The sequence below is a fragment of the Mastigoproctus giganteus genome, chromosome 4, assembly GCF_048544385.1.
Source record: "Mastigoproctus giganteus isolate SK-2022 chromosome 4, ASM4854438v1, whole genome shotgun sequence".
In the NCBI taxonomy this organism is placed as follows: Eukaryota; Metazoa; Arthropoda; class Arachnida; order Uropygi; family Thelyphonidae; genus Mastigoproctus; species Mastigoproctus giganteus.
The window spans coordinates 236,419,448-236,440,653 of NC_143578.1; the positions used below are offsets into that span (position 1 = coordinate 236,419,448).

Below are 21,206 nucleotides of genomic sequence, written 5' to 3' on the forward strand. Positions count from 1 at the left end.
CCCCGAAGCAATATTGCCTTAGTTGCTAATGCTCCTAAAAACCAAATAACAACAAACATCTGGCCCTCTCTTCCTTGAATAACTCCTCATGTTTGAATTTAGATGCAAAATACTTATTTAGTTTGGGAGCTATTTGAGAAAGATCATCTACAGTCAAACCATTGATATCAAGTGGACTAATCTGATTCATCCCCTTATAGTTTATATAAGTAAAGAAGTTTTTGCTTTTCTCTTAGTATCCTTTGCCAAAGATTTTTCATAATCTGCCTTCACTTGCCTAAATGTGTCTGGTGTTAAAATTGATTGAAATTTTCCATAAGAAGTACCAGTTTCACTTTATGGATATTTAAATGTTGGTTACTTCTAATCAAATCACAAAAAAATAGAAATTGAATCATTGGTTTTTGAAGTTGACAGGCAGCCAGAGTGAAGATCGTATATGACAGTCAAGAGACTCTCTTAAAACTTTGTAACCCACAGTAAAGTCTTTAAATGACACAAAGCGTCTGCTCCGAAAGCTGTTTTTACCATTTTGTAGATTTCTTTTCCCTAATTCGGGACAAAATTTAATGCAAATTAAATTTTGCATTAAATTTCACTTCACCAGTAAAATCACTTATTTTAAAATGTGTTTGATTACACACAAAATGCCTTCTATCTGATACATATTAATTTAATCTGACTGCAGAGAAATGGGTGATTCATGTGTTACTATGTCGAGATGAGTCTTTAAGTATGTTACAGTAATTTACAACTTGGTATGATGTTGCAGTTTTAAGATACAAAGTCACTTCCTGAACTTTTTGATCTTAACTCTTTTATCAAAAGCATATCTGCTTGTTTGCTGGTTGGTTTGATGTCTGATTTAAGCATAGCTATTGTAGTATTTTTTTACAATTTATAAAAAATAATTTTGTGCTGCAAAAAAAAATTCTTATTTTCTTTACACTCATGAATTTTCACCTTATTTATATTTACCAGGATCCTGCAGATGGTTACTATCGTAAACATATTCCAGACTTTATCAACAGTAAAGATATATTGGATCTTGTTGGTTATGCAGAGCCATGTCCTTGTAATAACAGAAGTAAAAAATGTGATATTGAAACTGGTGTTTGCACTGTAGGTATACATTTAGGATATGGTGTGTGTGTGTGTGTGTGTGTGTGTGTGTGTGTGTGTGTGTGTGTGTGTGTGTGTGTGTGTGTGTGTGTGTTAAAAAGTTGTATTAATATATTGAATTAAATATGCATAAATGGATGTGATAGTTATACAAAGTGCCAGCAACTAGCAGGGTGAGGAAAGTAAAAAAAGAAGTGTAGTAGATTTATGAAAGGTGAAAGAATGTTAAAATCCTAGAGGTTATGATAAAATAAGAAAAATTATGGGCTGAATTACCAAGCCAATATAAAGTGGAATTTGTGTTAAAACGAAAATGTTATAGCTGTCATCAGATAAGGGGGGGGGAGGGAACATATTTAGAAAATGGTCGAATATGGGTAATGCAAATATGCATGATCTGATGTCAGCAGAAATAATTATTGATACATGATCAGGTATTTCATCAGGGGACTACACCTGACCACATATCAGGAACTGCATTTCTATACTTGTCCATAGTAGTAGAAGAAAAGTGAATGGCCAAAACAAGTCAAGATAAAGAAATTAGCACTTTCTAATACAGTATGGAGAAGGTAGTCCCCAACGCAGTGTAAATTATTGAGGTATAAATAATTTAGTTAAAATAGAAAAATGTTAAAATGAATATGTAGAATTTATTGTAGGATTTAATTCTACATATTCATTTTAACATTTTTCTATTTTAACTCAATTATTTATACCTCAATAATTTACTCTGCATTGGGGACTACCTTCTCCATACTGTATTAGAAAGTGTTAATTTCTTTATCATTTTGGCCACCATTCACTTTTCTTCTACTACTATGGACAAGTATAGAAATGCAGTTCTGATACATTGTCAGGTGTATGAAATACCTGATCATGTATCAATAATTATTTCTGCTGACATCAAATTATGCATATTTGCATTACCTATATTCGATCATTTTCTAAATATGTTTCCCCCCCATATCTGATGACAGCTATAACATTTTCATCTTAATTTTTATTTTTATTTCCATTTTATTTGCATTGTGTTGTTATTTTGATGTACTAATTTTCCTTTACAATTCCCTCACTTTATATTGGCTTGGTAATTCAGCCCATAATTTTTCTTAATTTATCATAACCTCTAGGATTTTAACATTCTTTCACCTTTCATAAATCTACTACACTTTTTTTTCGACTTTCCTCACCCTGCTAGTTGCTGGCACTTTGTATAACTATTACATCCACTTATGCATATTTAATTCAATTTATTAATACAACTTATATTTACTCTTGCATCCTTTAATGCTGCTTTGCACTTTTAGGTGCATCTGTCATACCTTTTTCATATGTAACTCTTTAAACATTACCTTTATAGAGTTACATTGAATACCCATATATATATATCTGATAATTCAAAATAAAACAAAATAAGATAAAACATAAGCCAGTAGTATGGCAAAAACTGTAGAGTGAAAATTAACATAAAAATAAACCAACTTTATTTTTTTATTTATAAAACAATTTATTTATTTATTTTCTTATTTTATGTTAAAATTTTAAGCCATTATTTAATTTATATATATATATATATATATATATATATATATATATATTAAATGTATTATAAAATCAAAGTTTCATTTGATGGATAAAAATAAATAAGCAAGGTATTGACAGATGTACCCAAAACATGCCAGCAATAAAGGATGCAAAAGTATATATAAGTATGTAAGAATAGATAAGTCTAATAAAATTTGTATAGATGGAGATGAAAAATAATAAAGTGCCAAGGACTAGAAGGGTAAGGTAGTAGAAAAAAGAAGTATAATAGGTTTGTAAAAGGCAAAAGAATGTTAATATCTTAAAAGTTATGATGAATTAAGAAAATTATGGGCTGAATTGCAAAGCCAAATTAGAGGTGAGGGAACTGTAAAGTAAAATGATTTTTACCAAATGATTAAACAAAATAAAGTAAAATAAAAGGTGGCAGAGCTGTCATCAGGTGGACAAATTTAGTTATAAGTCAAAAAAAGGGTAGCAAAAATGCAAAATCTGATGTCAGCTGAAGTAAATATTGATATATGGTCAAGTTTTTCATCAGGAGACTACACCTAACCATGTATTAGGAACTGCATTTCTGTACTTGTCCATAACAGTGGAAGAGAGGTGAAATAAAGAAAACAAAGCAAAAAGAATAAAATTAACACATTCTCTTACAGTATGGACAAGGTAGTCCCAATGCAGTGTCAATGATATGAAAATTATTAAGATTACTAAAAACACAGAGCTGCAAGGCTCAATAATTTCCACGTTGTTACAATATATTTAAAGAGTAAGAGATTACCTCAATCTTTTACTTACAATGCTTCCAGTGAATGCTCTCCAAATGTAATGAATAAAATAAAATAAAATAAACAGATTTTTTTTTTATGAGAACCCCAAACACGAGAGGTATTAGAACCTATAGTACTTAGTACCGTGCTTGGGTTGGAGGTTGAGAAGACGAAAGAAGATATTTGTTGATATTGGACTTGAACTTCTGTAGATTGTAATTTTCAGGAAATACGTATGAAGGAAGGTTGTTCCAGAAAACGGCAGTTGAATGAATAAATGAGGAAGATGAAAAGTTGGTTCTGTGGGTTTGAAGTTGGACAGTAAATGGATGTTGGCTGGTGGCGGCACGTGTTCGGACTGTTTTGAAAGAGAGAGCGGGAATTATAGAAGCCAATTCAGAATAACAGTGCCCATGAAAGTATCTGTAGAAGAGGCATGCAGCAGAAACAGTACATCTATGTGAAAGCGAGTGGAGAGACTCTGTTAGAGATGAATCATTAATTAACCTAACTGCCCTCTTCTGAATGGAATCAAGAAGCCTGAGAGAGGTTTTGGGGGCACCACCCCAGATGTGGGAACAATATTCCATGGCAGGACGGATTTGCGATTTATACAGAGTGAGCAGCTGTTTGGAAGAAAAGTAACGCCGAGAGCGAAAGAGAAAACCAAGTTTTTTAGATGCAGAGGAAGCAATATTTGTAATGTGCTTGTGCCAAGAGAGATTAGAAGTCAGGGTAATCCCCAAAAGAGATATATCATTTTGCCTAGAAATCGGAGTGTCACTAAAGATAAGCATAGGAGCAGAAGAATCCTTTTTGCGAGATATAAGACAAGACTGAGTTTTAGAAGGGTTGAAATCAACTAAGTTGTCTTTGCCCCACTGGAGAATTACCTGAAGATCGGCATTTAAGGAATTGGTAGCAGATTTTCGAGAACTTGAAGCTGATTGAGCAGGACAAGGTTTCTCAAAATGGAAAGTTGAATGCAATGTGCTATCATCAGCAAAACTATGGATAGGATTTCCGGTCAATGGAAGAAGGTCATTGATATACAAGAGGAAAAGAGTGGGGGAAAGAACTGAACCTTGGGGGACACCGGCATTAGTGGAGAAGTTAGAAGACAGAGAGCCATCTACCATCACCCTCAGTGAGCGATCAGAGAGAAAACTGGATAACCAATTACTAAAAACAGTTGGCAAACCATAAGATGGAAGCTTGTTTAGAAGACCTTTATGCCAAACACGATCAAAAGCCTTTGAGATGTCAAGAGCAACTACTTGTGTTTCACCGAACCTTTCCATTGATTTAGTCCATAAATGGGTAACATAAGCCAGAATATCACCAGTGGATCGACACTGACGGAATCCATACTGGTGATCGTTGATCAGACGGAAGGTTTCTAGGTAGTTTAAGAGTTGGCAGTTAATTGATTTCTCCATTACTTTAGAAAGAGTAGAAGTAATTGCAATGGGACGATAATTGGATGGGAGGGATTTGTCACCCTTTTTAGGAACTGGCTGGATATGAGCAAATTTCCAAGCAGAAGGAAAAACACCTTTGGAATAAGAAAGTGAAAAAAGGCGGCAAAGAATAGGAGTAAGTTCAGGAGCACAAGTTTTGAGAACAAGTGGAGAAATACCATCAGGACCTGGAGCTTTCTTAGCATCAAGATTCATCAAAATCCTTCTGATATCCTTTTGACAGAAGACCACAGGAGGCATTGAATGGAGCGTGTTAGGAATGGTGGGAGGTGTTTTACCAAGATCATTAATACATGAGCTGGAAGAAAAATGGGATGCTAGCAGGTCAGCTTTATCCTTGGCTGAAGTGACAACAGAACCATCTGGTTTGGACAGAGGTGGGAGCAGAGATGGGCAAAAGTTGCGGCCAATAGCTTTGGCAAGAGACCAGAATGCTCGGCTACCATTAGGGCAAGAAGCAAGTTTTCTACTCTTAGCCTGTTCAAACTCTAGTTTGGACTGATTAATAACTGCTTTACAATTGTTGCGAGCTTTGGTGTAGGCAGAAAATGAAACCGAAGAATTATAAACAAGCCAATTACGATATGCAACATTCTTCTCTTGGACAGCCTTAGCACATTTATTGGAAAACCAAGGTTTAGATAAAGGACGAGATTTTAAAGTGGAGTGTGGGATAAAGGATTCCATTCCTGCAAGAATAATTTCACTGACACGATCTGAGCAAACGTTGACATCAGAAGTTTTGAAACAGTAATCAGACCAAGGAAAAGAAGAAAAGAAGTCTCGCAGGTCATCCCATTTTGCATTCTTGTAATGCCAAACAATACGAGGTTGGGAATAGCCATGAGATAAAGGTTCCATTGGAGAAGAGACAATCACCAAGTTGTGATCTGAAGTGCCTAAAGGACCTCTCACTTCGACCTTGTACTTAGAAGGGTTGTTCGTGAGAAAAAGATCAAGCGTATTGGCTGTATGATTAGGATTGTCCGGTATTCTTGTAGGTAAATGAACAATCTGTGCTAGGTCATTAGTAATTGCAAAAGCCTCAGCATCTCGACCTGCTGGGTCGGTGTGACTAGAAAATGGAAGCCAGCTGGAGTTGTGAACGTTAAAATCACCAAGGAAAATTACCTCACTGTTAGGAAAGTTAGACTGGAGAAAGTCAAGTTGCAAAGAGAGGAAGTCAAAGAGCTCGAAGTGATTAGTGGAGTTGGGAGAACGGTAGAGACAACAGATGAATTTGACACCATGAGGTAGAGAGATTTTAAGCCAGAGAAGATCAAAGAGAGGAGATTCCAAATTGCCAAGTCTCTGACAGGGAATATCAGAACGGACATATGCACAAGTACCACCTTTGAGGTGAAAGGAATCATACAGCAAATAATTTGGACATCTGAGATGAGAAGTAGTTGAATCAACTGATAACTGAGATTCAGTCAGAAAAAGTACATGGGGTTTGGAAGACTGCAAGTGGAAATGGACATCGTTGAGATTGGAATTAAGACCACGTATATTTTTGAAATGAATTAGGAAGTCCTTGGGAGGTTTAGATCTTTTCGCAGATAAGCTTGCTCTATTATTTTGACAATTCATGGTGTATTCAATAGTAAGAAAAAGTGGGTGGGACATGCTGTATGAAGTAATGAAATTTTTGGATATGGCGTACATGTGGTAAGAATATACCCAGATCCTTGACATAACGTGGCCTCGACAATGCTCCCCGCATACACACTACTCGGACTCCCTCCAGTCACTATCTGGCAGAGTAGAGGTAGCAAGATTATACACTAGCTGATCCGGAAGCCTCCTAGAGAGTTACCAATAGGTCCGGTCCGGTGTACTAACTAGCGGCCGGCCTGCGAAAACCGTTTTAGAGCTGTACCCTCGAAATGTAAGGAATATTGGATCTCGCCACGACGTTCATCATAACCTCAAAAGTCATCAATCATACTGCATGATGGAAGAGATAGGGAAGGGTTGGCCGGAACTTAGCTCTAGAGACTAAACATGGGTTCCACCACTTCAAGCCTCCAATAAGCAAAGTGGTGGTATTTCACCGGTTGATGAGAGTCATCTACCACCTAGTACTGCCTGGTAACATAGAGGGGCGGCATTCCTCCATGTGGTGTGGGCGCCACACCTCAACCCCTGCTTACGTTGGTTCACACCTGGGTGGTCACCCACCATGTACTTGTGCATGGAGGTTAGACCCAGGATTACTAACAGTCCCACCATCGTGAAGGTGCAAGCAGAGGATTTGGCTGTCATAGACCGTCCGGACTTCACCGAAATTGGGTCCACTTGACTTAAGTGTCACCCGAATATCAGTTCCATCATATAAATCCATCAGATAAAATAATCTAATGTTCCATCAGATAAAATAATCTAATGAATTCTTTCACACGTAGAGATATGACCGATTTGACTCACAATGGAATCGAAAGCCAAGCCCCCCAGCCTGAAACATATCAAACTGAAATACAGCAAGACCATGAGTGTGAGAAGACATTGTGTCAGAATAAATAATTAAAATTGGAAATCCGCTTATAAGAATAAATAATTAAAATCACAATTAAAAATTTGGATGAACACACAAATTAAATGAAATTCACAGCTTTTCCCTTCCTGAAGGGAAAAATGCTGTGGATTTCGTATAAAATATAATAATAAAATAAATTTCGAATAAAATATAATTAAGTGTTTTCAGAGTGTGAAAAAAGGTTTTTAAATTATATTTAAATTTGTATCTAGATTTTTGTATATGTAGTATATAGGTTTTTTTTTTTTTGTAGTAATGTGTATATATTATATATTTTTTTTGTGTAGTATAATATAGTGTAGTGTAGTATATATGTAGTTTTGTATATGTATAAAAATCTACATTATATGTAGATTGCATTAAATTTATTATATTAAAACATTACATACATTACTACATTACATTAAAAATTTACATATAATTCAAAAACTTTTTTTTCCACTCTGAAAACACTTAATTATATTTTATTTTTATCTTAATAATTTTCATATCATTGACAATGTGTTGCAACTACCTTGTCCAGACTGTAAGAGAATGTACTAATTTTATTCTTTTTGCTTTTTGGCTTTATTTCACCTCTCTTCTACTGTTATGGACAAATATAGAAACACAGTTCCTGATACGGTCAAGTGTATCTTGACCACACTTGACCATGTCACACCTGACATGGTCAAGTGTGGTTTCCCCCCCCCGATGAAATATCTGACCGTGTATTAATATTTACTTCAGCTGACATCAGATTTTGCATTTTTGCTATCCCTTTTTTTCGACTTATAACTAAATTTGCCCACCCATACCTGATGACAGCTCTGCCACCTTTTATTTTACTTTATTTTGTTTAATCATTTGATATTAATCATTTTATATTACATCTCCCTCACCTCTAATTGGCTTTGCAATTCAGCCCATAATTTTCTTAATTCATCATAACTTTTAGGATATTAACATTCTTTTGCCTTTTACAACCCTACTATACTTCTTTTTTCTATGATCCTTACCCTTCTAGTCCTTGGCATTTTGTGTATTTTTCACCTCCATCTATGCAAATTTTATCAGACTTATCTATTCTTATATACTTATATATACTTTTGCATCCTTTACTGCTGCTTTGTGCATTTTGGTGCATATGTCATATCTTGCTTATTAATTTTATTTTTATCCATCAACTGAAACTTTCATTTTATATTACATTGAATATATATATATATATATATATATATATATTTTTTTTTTTTTTTTTTTATTGTACACTTAATTATACATTACTAAATCAGAATTACAAAGTAATTTACACTTAACTCCACATAAGGTTTTAGCTTAAATTGTGAGATTTATTGGATTCCAAGTGATTTCTATTATACCTAATGACTAATGAGTAAATGAAGTGGGTTCTGTACTTAACCACTCTAACAATAGAAATGTTTTAAACTCACCTAAGGAATTCATTATCAAGTTTTAGATAATGAACTCCAACATTGTATTAATGGCTACCTTGGAGTCTCTATTTCTAACTGTCTAACAAAGGCATCTTTCATTATACAGTTAGACCTTGGACTCTGAGGTATCGATTAGCTTTGCAAGACACAGCAGATGCTTTTTGAAGATTTGATAACAAACTCCAAAGCTGAGTTCAAAAACATCACCGTTGTTAGAGCGAGGTTGTCACAGTTGTTGACTACACAGCTTACTCCACTTAGTCATTAGTAATCTTGATATCCAGTAAATCTCACAATTTAAGCTCAGACCTTATGTGGAGTTAAGGTGTCAATTACTTTGCAATTCTGAATTAGTGGTCTAGAATATTCCCCATATATCTTTCACAGAACATTTAATTTCACTTTTATTTGAAATTATTATTTCATAATTAATAAATTCATAATTCATAATTATTTCACATTCATTCGGAATTATTATTTCATAATTAATAATTCCATAATTCATAATTATTATTTCATATTTATCTGAAATTATTATTTCATAATTAATAATTTCATAATTCATAATTATTATTTCACAATTATTTCATAATTGTGTTAATCATTCCATCCTCAGTTATTTTAAAAATTAAAAAATAATTGAATTTGCATGTAAATGTTCTTTACTGCATGTTTGTTATTATGGTTTATTTATCTTCAAAAGAGACATCATCTCTTTACCAAGAGAAGTCATAAATTATCTCAGAACCAGGGCTCCCACTCACAAATTTAAAAAAAACTTAGATTGCAACTTAAATAAACCTAAAAAAAACCTAGTTTTCATCATATAGTATAGCAACACAAATAAGATAAAACTTACCATGCAAAAATATCTTTTATTTAATTGTAATCAGAATTTTCATCCCATTCAGTTCCCTCCACATTTATTTTTTGAAGTTCTTTCATTTTTTTCAAACGTTCTTCATATCTTTTATGACAAGTTCCGTGTATGACTTCTTTTTCCAATTCTGATTTAGGTTTCCATGTATAGCAATTTTGATTAGATCTATTTATCGCCTGTTTTGCCATTAGTCGATTTTTCACAGTTTCTGGTTTAAGGGAGTTTGTGGCTTTTGTTTTTATAGGGTTTACTTGGGAGAAGATTCTTTCTATGCTTGCCGAAGAGTGAGGTAAAATAGTTAGACTGGTCATAAAGTTAGATAAAATCTCATATTTAGAATTATTAAAGCCATCTTTTACATTACGTAACAGATACCAAAACTCAGGGATGGTTTTGTAAGAGAAATCTAAATCTTGATTTAAACGAAATGATCTCCATTCATCATCTAGAAGATCTAGTTTGTCTTCAGAAACAAGGTGAGGGAACTGCATTGCTAAATGGAAAATTGAGCTTGGCGAATTGGCACAATCATGTATCACTGCTAGGTCAAGAACATTGAGACTGGCGATAATTCCATCATTTAGGGGAAATCTTTTTCTGATTTCCATACAAAGTTCAACAAGAAATTTTAAACAATCATTTTTAAACCTGCTTTCACTGTCACCAAGCAGTGTTGAATTTAATAAGGCCATACAACGGCCTCCCAAATATATTTTATTCAGAGGCTTATGATTTATTGCATTGCTTGGATCAATTTCAACCAGCTTGCACGAAGTAATGACTTCTTTTATGAAAAATCTAAGAATATTTTTATACTCAATTGAAACCATTGAATGAAGTAAGTGCAATCTGAAATGCTCAGATTGAAATTCAATATTCAGGCAGTTTATTTTCTCCAGTACATATCCTAAAAACAACAACATATGCTTAGTTCCTTTGGTGATCATAGTATTGTAAATATTCCCTGCACCATCGATTTTATCAATTTTTGATTGAGACTGAAAATAAAGAACTAACGCATCCCACTGCTCAATAATAATTTTTATTACATTGCCACGGGATAACCAACGTGTTTGTGCTAATTTGGGGATTTTATGCTTAGCAGTATCTACAACATCTTGAATCATTTTGAACTCGTTTAATCTTTTACTACTACGGGAAAAATAACAAGAGATATCCTTTATAAATATTTCTAGATATGATGGTAGTACCTTGACTGAATGACTAGCGCATAATGCAAAAGAATGGCAAACACATCCCATTATAAATACTGATGGTCATCCTTTTTTAGCAATGACTGGAACCTACTCTTAGTACTCATCATAGTGGCACGATTATCACTATCAAAGCCAACGAGATTACTTATTTGAATGTTTTTTTCTATGAAAAGATCTTTTACAGCTTGATAAAGCCCTTCTGAAATACCATTTTCAACACAAACAGTGTCAAGTAACACATCTACAACATCAAGTTTTTGAATATCAAAATATCTAACAACAACAGCTAGAACTTGTGATAAAGATAAATCTGTACTTTCATCTATTATCATTGAAAACTTGTTGTTTCTGCATATGTTAGAAATGTATATATTTTCATGATAGGCTATGCCATCTTGTATAAGATAAGAGACTTTAGTCGCCTTCATCTGAACTTGTTTTGCAATATTGCTATTATGAAATGCTTTCTTACATGCTTCTATAACGTGATCACATTGCTCAAATGGAACATTATGCTCAGAAATGAGTGCAGCAATTGTTAACTCTGCCTTTGCTACTTCTTCATTCTCGTAGGTTTATGTTTTGTGAAGAACGTGTCTAACGTTGAACTTGTCTTAGCAATATTTGCACTTTTTTTTTTATGTTTAACTGTATTTTTATGTGCTAGTAACATCGATTTATTGGCATTCTTTAATTTCATATCACAACAAATACAGTAAGACGCACCTTTTTCATTACTGTCTTCTTTCAACCAATCCTTTAATTCCAGATCTTCTAACCATTCATTTCTAAAATTTTGAGTATACCACCGTTTACGCAAAACATAAGCCTTTCTTCTTACGAAGAAAGGCTTAAGTTTTGCAAATTACAGTGTCTGGAGACTAGGCACCAGCGAGGTGATCTGATAGAGGTGTATAAAGCCTTGAATGGTTTAAGCATGCTCAATGCTGATGGGATTCTTCCTCTAGCTCAGAGGAATCACCTGAGAGGGCATAAATTCAAATTGAGGAAAGACAGATGTAGTATAGACGTGCGGAAATTTGCCTTTAGCCAGCGGGTGGTTGGTTGGTGGAACAGACTTCCATCCCTTGTCGTGGAGGTTGATAGCCTAAATAAGTTTAAGTCTCAGCTGGACAGGTATTTTGAACGAACAGAGGGGTGAAGTGGAAGTGGGTTTTTTTTTGGCTGATGCTGCATAAGCTTGCTTTCTTGCATCAAATGCCTCTACTAATGCTAATGTTTACTCATCTTTCTCTGTGGGGAACAAGTTTCAGACATTGTGGGCAATATGTGGGTATGGCTAATTAGCAATTATCTTATTTAAAATGTTCTATAAAATAAAAAATAAATCACTAATCCATTAACATAAAATAGAAATAGTCACTACAATTTAAATTTATTATATCACTGTATGTAGTATACGCATAAATGTAAAAATCACCCCAAATAATGCAATAATACCATGAACGATCACAAAAGACTGTGCAGTAAAGACCGCCTTCCGCCTGCTCAATAGGCTGCGCATACATGTTAGTAACACGATCATGTATGCTTACATGTATGAACATGTAAGCGTAACTTCATAGTGTAGAACCCTGCGAAAACTTTGAAATCCTTTTACATTTGTAGTATTTTGTACAAGCACTTGAGATATTACAAATTATGATTAGAATATAAAATTAAGAAAATTGTAAACTGTTATTAAATGTATTAAATTTTATTGTATTTACAAGAAATAAAAATAAATTGACTTAAAATTAAAAATTACCGAAAAAACCCAGATAATGAGATATTTTTGTGAAAAAAACCTATCAACCCAGATGACAATCAAAAAACCCAGATCTGGGTGGAAAAACCCAGGAGTGGGAGCCCTGCTCAGAACAACAAATCATTTGAGATGAACAAAGATACTTTAGTCAAAATGAACATTTGAATGTCATTTTCTTTTGTGATCACCTGAACTCTAATGCCAGATGTACTTTTACTTGTCTATCATAACTGCATCTCATCTTCCTTGATGCTTCTTCTCTGTTGCTTATCTTGTTTGAAATGTTCACTCATTCCCAGCAGGATAATTTGGACTTAAGTCAAACTTTAAGTCAAAGTTTGACTTAAAATCCTTTAAAAATTTTTAATTTTGCTGTGGCCATTTTACTCTGTCAGGGTGTGCCAAGTCACCGTCCACTTTAAGTTCTACAGAAAAGTGTAGAAACATTATAGGAGAAACTAAACTTTTAAGCTTTTTTTTTACATTATTTGACAAACCCTAAATTTTTTATGGCCATATAGAAAGGTATGTAAAATTTCAAAAGCTTTGATGCATGAAAGCAATCATTTTGGTACACAAAAAGATCAATTTCAGTGAATTCTTTAGTTATTACTGTTTTATTCTTTTTAGGTTCTCCACAGTGCAAAGTTTCTGGAATAGTATTAGTATTATAATGATTAAATTATGCAAGTAAATGGACTTTTCTGCATCTGCCAAACCAAAAAAAAATTTATTTTTCTATTACTCATAGGTGGTAGATGACTTTCATCAACCGGTGAAATACCACCACTTTGCTTATTGGAGGCTTGAAGTGGTGAAACCCATGTTTAGTCTCTAGAGCAAAGTTTCTGGCATCCCCTCCCCCCATACTTCTCCTTCAACCCATGCAAGGTACTAAGTACTATAGGTTTTGATACCTTTCGTGTTTGGGGTTTTCATAAAAAAAAAAAAAAAAAACTTCCTCATCACTATAGGAGTGGCTGTCCAATTCTGTTTTGAACTTTAACAAATTCTCTGTCTCAGCTACTGTGGCAAGGAATTCATTTTAGTGATCTACAACATCATGCCCAAAAGCAAATTTCATGAGATCCAGTCTCTGTTACTCCTCAAAATTTTGTATTTTTGTTCCCAGGTTCTTTTTCCTTCTTCCAGTGAAAATATATTCCCCCATTCATTTTATGAATTCCTTTCAGGGCCCTTATATCTTAGGGACAACCCCTATCAGATATTCCTAATATGTCTACTTGTAATGCTTTTTATTATTATTATTATTATTAGCCATATGGTGCAAGGAAGCCTGAGGCTTATGCTGCACCAGCCAAAAAATATTTCTGAGTTACCCTGAGAGAGAGAGAGAGAGAGAGAGAGAGAGAGAGAGAGAGAGAGAGAGAGAGAGAGAGAGAGAGAGAGCAGTAGAAGGAAATCACCAAGAAAGAGAAGAATGATGATATCCAGCTCAGGACCCTGGGTGTGTCAAGCCCATACTCACCAGATGTGAGCTCCTGGACTTTGTCTACATCTTTTAGGCTATTCTTTTATATGAACATCAATTAGCATCATTCACCATTCTTATTGGCCTTCTTTTAACCCCTTCTAGAAACTCTATATCTTTCTTCAAGTGTGGACCTTCGGACCCAAATTTATATACAGCAGGTCCCCGTTATAACGCGGTTTGCTTTACGCTGATTTGCTATAATGCTGTTCTTATATTATAACCTGTATCTGACTATAACACTGTCACAGATCACTATAATGCTCTTTTACAGATTGCATTTTTGGGATATTTAACGAAATCGTTTCATTGATGGAGTCGATAGCTTGAAAATGAATAGCAAAACAGCATTAAAATGTTTCCCACGCCAACTTGAGAAATTTTCCCACACTCAGTGAAATTTTGAAATTTTCTCGCACGCTAATTTAATTGCAGTGCAGTGACTTGTTATGTAGTTCAGAGATCAACCTTTTAAAAAATGATCAAGTATATTGCTTGTAATATTTGCATTATATGTATTTATCCGAAGTCGAGTCATCACTCAGTACAGTATTAGACATCGTGTGTAACGGACAGTTTACTCGAACATTGTATCGTAATTAATGCAACCAACACAGTTACATTTTCGAAGAGTTAATAATGGCCGATAAGAATGAAAAAGCAAAGTCTGGGCACAGTGCGAAGACTATAAATGTAAGAAAAAGACTGAATATGAAAATTAAATTAGACGTTTTGAAGCAAATCGATTCCCGTCAACGACAAGCAGATGTGTGCCATAATTTAGGACTTGCAAGTTTAACTGTAAGAACAATTATAAAAAAATAAAGAATTAATTTTAGCAGCAGGAAAGATAGCTGTTCCACTGCAAGCAACTAGGGCTAGGTCGGCTATTAGGATTAAAATGGAAAGACTAACTAATTTTATTGAAGATAATATCCAATGTAGAATTCGGTTAAGTTAAATATTATAAAAAAAAAAAAAAAAGAGATTAGCCAATATGATGATCTGAAGAAAACTCAACTAAAAAAAAAAAAAAAAAAAAAAATGTGGAACCCTTTAAAAAATTTTAAGAGCTGGTTGAATAGATTTAAAATCTAGGGAGAAGCCGCAAGTGCAGATCAAGGAGCCGAAACTTTCAAAAAAGAACTTGTTAAAATTATTGAAGAGGGGTACTTCTCAACAAGTTTATAACACAGATAAAGCAGGACTTTTGTGGAAACGAATGCCTAAAAGAAATTTCATATTGAAAGAAGAAAAAAACATGCCAGGTTTCAAAGCGGCGAAGGATCGGGTGACTTTATTGTTGGGTGGTAACACTGCGGGGAATTTAAAATTAATACCCCTTTTAGTTTATTTAGAAGAGGGCCAAAGTTCAACCCAAAATCGACACATTTTTCATGATTAAATTCATAAATTTAGATCAATTAAATTCATGATTTTAATTGGAATTTTAAGTTTAATTTTGATACGTAAATAGTTACCATATAATTATATACGTATGTAATGCAGAATATTTTATATGTACAAATATTTAAATATTAAATATTTTGACCGACATTTGTGCATCTTTTCACTACCATTTAATATTGATTAGGAAATATCCTGTGGCACCGACCGCAACTTACAAATACCTTATGGGAATGCGGAGCTCGCTTAGCGCGGATTCACTTAGCGCTCTGTTTTTCCGGAATGAATTATCGGCGTTAAGCGGGGGTCACCTGTAGTCTTTTAAATAACCTCACTAAAAAATATCTATGAGGAATAAATTGGGTGACCTTGGCAAACACTCCATTGGGTCATTACTCTCAATCCACTTGTTTGGATTGGGAGTCATTGCCCAATGAGTGGTGGGCCATGACTCCCAATGGGCACATTATACCCTTAAAATTGAAAAATTATCAAACTTTTTATTTGAGAATTTCTCAATTTTAAAGAAATAATGTGCATGGGTACCATTCTGTTTTGCTCTCTTTTAATATTTATTTTAACTAGGGTGTATCAAACAAATCTTTGCAGTTCATAACCGTTTTTCATTCATGACTTTTTTTCTTATATAAATAATTTCTCTAATTGTTATGATTCTGTATTAGCATTTATGGTGCAACATTATCAGCAGCTAAATTTAGAACTTTGCTGTATAATATTTTGAAGTCATTATTAAATTATGAATGAAAATTCAAAATAGGATTGTTACATAAAATATGTGTGAAATGGCAGATGATTAATTTTGAACAATTTCAGAATTGCACAGAACATACTACTGGACCATCTTGTAATTTTTGTGCTAGAGGATATTATGGTGATCCTGAAATTGAACCTTGCAGTCCATGTGCTTGCCCATTGGTCAACAATAGGTAAACAGTATAATATCTTTATGAATATTTTGATATAACACCCTGTTTCTCTATGACATATAAACATTGTATTTTTTGTATGGTGGATGCTGCTCCTGAAATTTATACAGGAATCAGAAGCAGCATTCACCATATAACTAAACCATCAAAATATCCCCGATAAATTTAGCTTTATACTTCATACAGAGTGATGTTGTGTTTCTAACTCCTATATTTTGTTTAAATTTCTTTTCTTTTTTTTTTTTTTAATTCTTCTGTTCAAGTTTTAGTTCAGCAAGGAATAACTAGATCAACAAGAGGACTCAAATTAAAGCTGCATTGAATTACAAATTGAACAAATCCTAGACAAAAGTATTTAGAATAATACAGAACTAATTTTCATATGATACACATGAAATATTTCATATTGACAAATAAATGTTTGAAAGTAAAATTGACAAATAAATGTTTCAAAAAGTAAGAAAATTTTTCCAAAGTTTATAACTAACTCTGGAAGAATTTTCAGTAATTTTTACTTTCTTTTACTACAAATTACTATGGTATTTATTTCACATAAATAGCACTGCCCAAAAGAAGATACAGTTAGTTGTTTGGGTCCTCAGAACCATTATATAGATAGCTATTACAATGCTATTATCATCTCCTCAGTGAGTGGATGCATCCATCAGATTCATCTGATAAATTATTGACAATATAAATTTTAATATAAAGGAACCCAAAAAAAGGGTGAAACACTATAAAGCTTCTTTTTTTTTTATGGTAATTAAAAATATATATTTTAATAGCCTTACATGAAAAGCTACTGAAATCTATGTATACTCTTAAAATTAAAGTAGAAGGAAATAATGCAAATAAGAAAAGTTTTCAGAGGTGAAAAGTAAAGGAATGTTGAAAGAATTGTTTATATATCCTAGTTATTTAAGAGAAAATGATGAAGTGTGAGATGCCAGCCAGGAAGAATTCATGCCTGTAGAATTATCTGTAGAAAAGATATGCAGCAATGAAACAGTTCCTTAATAGAGATTCAAATATGTTTTTGAGGAGGTTGTTGATTTTTTGTTGGTTTTCCCATTTTGAACTGACTCAAAGGGCTTTTAGAGACATTTTGGGAGCATTGCCCCAGATATGGGAACAGTATTCTAAGGTAGTAAGATAGGGTAGAGTTGAGATTTATTTGGGTGTTAATAGTTGCCTGTAATAAAAATAACATTATGTAAAAAAGAGGCTATTTTTTTGGATAATGAAATTATTTATGTGATATGTTTATGCATTCCAAGAAAGATGAAATATTAAGAATATTTCATTTAGAGAACTTATATGAAATCTTTGTATTATTGCATGTAGCCACAGGTTGAAACAAGGATTTTTTATCCTTAGTTTTTCTTGGGATGCTTGTAAATTATCAGGAGAAAAGAAACCTACAGTAGTTATAAACTAATCTACATTCAAGTCTCAAAGTGGGTTAGGCAAGCTAAGGCAGATTATGAGAAGTCTCTGGTAAAGAATGCAAAGAAAAGTAGCAAAGACTTCTTTACTTATGTAAACACTAGATCGAGAGGGTTAATCACATATTGGTCTGCCAGATGTTAGTGGTGTAACAATTGATGATCATGCTCAGGTTGCTGACAAACTGAATAGATGTTTTGCATCTACATTCGCACAGGAATTTTTTTATGGATGGGAATCCAGTGGGCCAATAGTATAGTTCACTCCTTTTCCCTTCAAGTGTTAACATAAACAAAGAATTCTTTGCATTCTTAGCCAAAGACTTCTCATAATTATCTTAGCATTAGCATTAGCATTAGCATTAGTAGAGGCATATGATGCAAGAAAGCAAGCTTATTCAGCATCAGCCAAAAAAAAAAAAAAAAACCCTCTCCCATTTCACCCCTCCGTTCGTTCGAAATACATGTCCAGTTGAGCTTTAAATTTGTTTAGGCTATCAACTTCAACAACAAGTGATGGAAGTCGGTTCCACCAACCAACCACCCGCTGGCCAAAGGCAAATTTCCGCACATCTATCCGACATCCGTCCTTCCTCAATTTGAATTTATGCCCTCTGAGGTGATTATTCTGAGAAATATGAAGAACCCCATTGGCATTGAGCATGTTCAAACCATTCAAAGCCTTATACACCTCTATCAGATCACCTCGCCGGTGCCTAGTCTCCAGACTCTGTAATTTGCAAAACTTAAGCCTTTCTTCGTAAGAGCAACCCTTTGTTCCATTTACTAATCTTGTTGCCCTTCTCTGTACCCGTTCCAGCAGCTCTACATCCTTCTTGAAATGAGGCCTCCAGACCTGTATACAGTACTCGAGATGTGGCCTAACCATTGCCTTATACAAGGGAATAATCACCTCCTTATCCCTGCTAGAAAAATTCCTATATATCATTGACAAGACACCATGAGCTACCCTTGCAGCTCGTCTGCACTGCTCAGAGAACTTCATATCTGCCTGCACAATTACCCCCAGGTCCTTTTCATTCTCCACCACTGTCAGTGTAGTACCGCAGAGTTGATACATTGCTCTGGGGTTACTGTTACCCATATGTAGTACTTTACATTTGTCAATGTTAAACTTCATTTGCCACCTCTCAACCCATCTGTTCAACCTTTCCAGATCCTGTTGCAGCAGCATAGCGTCAGTAGTGTCCTTAACGACCCTGCCAACCTTTGTATCATCTGCAAACTTAGACATTAAACTTGATATCCCATCATCAATATCATTCATAAACACCGAAAACAACAATGGACCCAACACTGAACCTTGAGGAACTCCACTAATAACATTAGTCCACGTTGAGCAGTGTCCATTGATTACCACTCTCTGTCTTCTGCCACTCAACCATCCCCTTATCCATAGCAGCAATTTGCCTCCAATGCCACACTGCTCCAATTTGTGCAGCAGTCTTCCATGTGCAACAGTATCAAAAGCCTTTCTAAGATCCAAATATATAATATCAAAGTTATTCCCTGCATCCAGTTCTTTTGTGACTACATCATAGTATCCAATCAAATTGGTCAGGCAAGACCTGCCCTTAACAAAACAATGCTGCGTCTGAGCTATAACTGAATTCTTGTCTAGATGATCCTGCAGTGCTTCTTTAACCAGTGCCTCCATTAATTTACCTGGAACAGAAGTTAAACTAACAGGTCTATAATTACTTGTGTCAGCCTTTGATCCTCCTTTGTGAATTGGGGTTACATTTGCACATCTCCAGTCTATGGGTACCTCCCCTGAGTCCAAAGAAGCTCTCATAATTATGGCTAGGGGTTTGCATACTTCCTTTGCTGCCTCCTTTAATATAACTGGATAGATCCCATCCACCCCAGGTGCCTTTTTTATGTTTATCCTCAACAATCTCTCCTCCACTTTCCTCTCAGTTATTACAAAATCATCCAGCTCACTGCCAATGTTTACTTTACCTACATCATTCTCCTTCCTGAATAACTCCTCATGCATGAATGTAGATGCAAAATACTCGTTTAGATTGTTAGCCACCTGAGCAGGATCCTCAACTGTTGAACCATCAATATCCAGTGGACCAATCTGATTCATCCCTTTCCTTCTCGAGTTCAAGTATGTAAAGAACTCCTTTCTGTTTTTCTTTGCATCCTTTGCCAAGGATTTTTCGTAGTCTGCCTTTGCCTGCCTAATCTCCTTTGTGACTTGGTTACAGACCAACTTATATCTATCATAGGCTTCCATGTCACCCATTAATTTGTATGTATCCCATGCATTTTTCTTCTCTGCCACATGTCTCATTAGTCCATCTGACAACCATTTAGGCCTAAGCCTTGAACAATATTTCTTAGTTGGTATGTAAAGCCTGGTAGCCACCAAGATTAGTTCCTTGAATGCTTCCCATTTTGAGTTTGCTGTTGGTAACATCATCAGTTGGTCCCACTGTATAGAATTTAAATACTGTCTCAGACCATCATAGTCGCCTTTACGAAAACAAAAACCCTTCCCTTTACCTCTGATGGTAGTTACCTCCTTGAGTAAATCCCACTTCAACACACTGTGATCACTGCCACCTAGTGGTTCATTTATCTGCAGGTTCTTAATGCATGAAGAATCACTACTGATAATCAGATCAAGAGTATTGCTCCCTCTTGTTGCCTCACAAACATGCTGAGCTTGCTTAGCTTGCTTAACTCTAGTAGTGACTTGACGGTAGCTTAGTTTGTACTTTTTTTTAAATTTTATTTTGTACTTGGAGTAGGTTTCTGTGTCCCCTGGTAATTTATAATAATTCCATGCGTATTTATTCTCTGCCACTGGCCTCATCAGTTCATCTGACATCCATTTAGGTTTAAACCTTGGAAATTATCTCTTATTTTGTATGTAAAGCTTATTAACTTCTATGATTAATTTCCAGATTACTTCTCATTTAGAATTTTCAGTCAGTTAACATCATCTGTTGGTCTCATTTAAAAGAACTTAAACTGTCTAAGGCCATTGTAATCACCTTTATGAAAGGCAAATTCATTCCATTTACCTTCAATATTAGTTGTATCTTTAAGTAAATCCCAGAGCAATATATTATACCCACTGCCACCTAGTAATTCCTTTATCTGGAAATTCTTAGTG

At 34.4% G+C, this 21,206-nt stretch overlaps 1 protein-coding gene across 6 annotated transcripts in view; it reads left to right on the forward strand.

Moving 5' to 3' along the window:
- LOC150087516 (laminin subunit alpha lam-3-like) overlaps positions 1-21,206 on the forward strand; it is a 746,420-nt gene that overhangs the window by 445,850 nt on the left and 279,364 nt on the right. For all 6 annotated transcript variants that reach the window (XM_090371226.1, XM_090371225.1, XM_090371229.1 and 3 more), the window contains 2 exons: positions 982-1,122; positions 16,498-16,610. In XM_090371226.1, the coding sequence (XP_090227352.1) occupies positions 982-1,122; positions 16,498-16,610 (254 nt within the window). The remainder of the gene's footprint in view (positions 1-981; positions 1,123-16,497; positions 16,611-21,206) is intronic.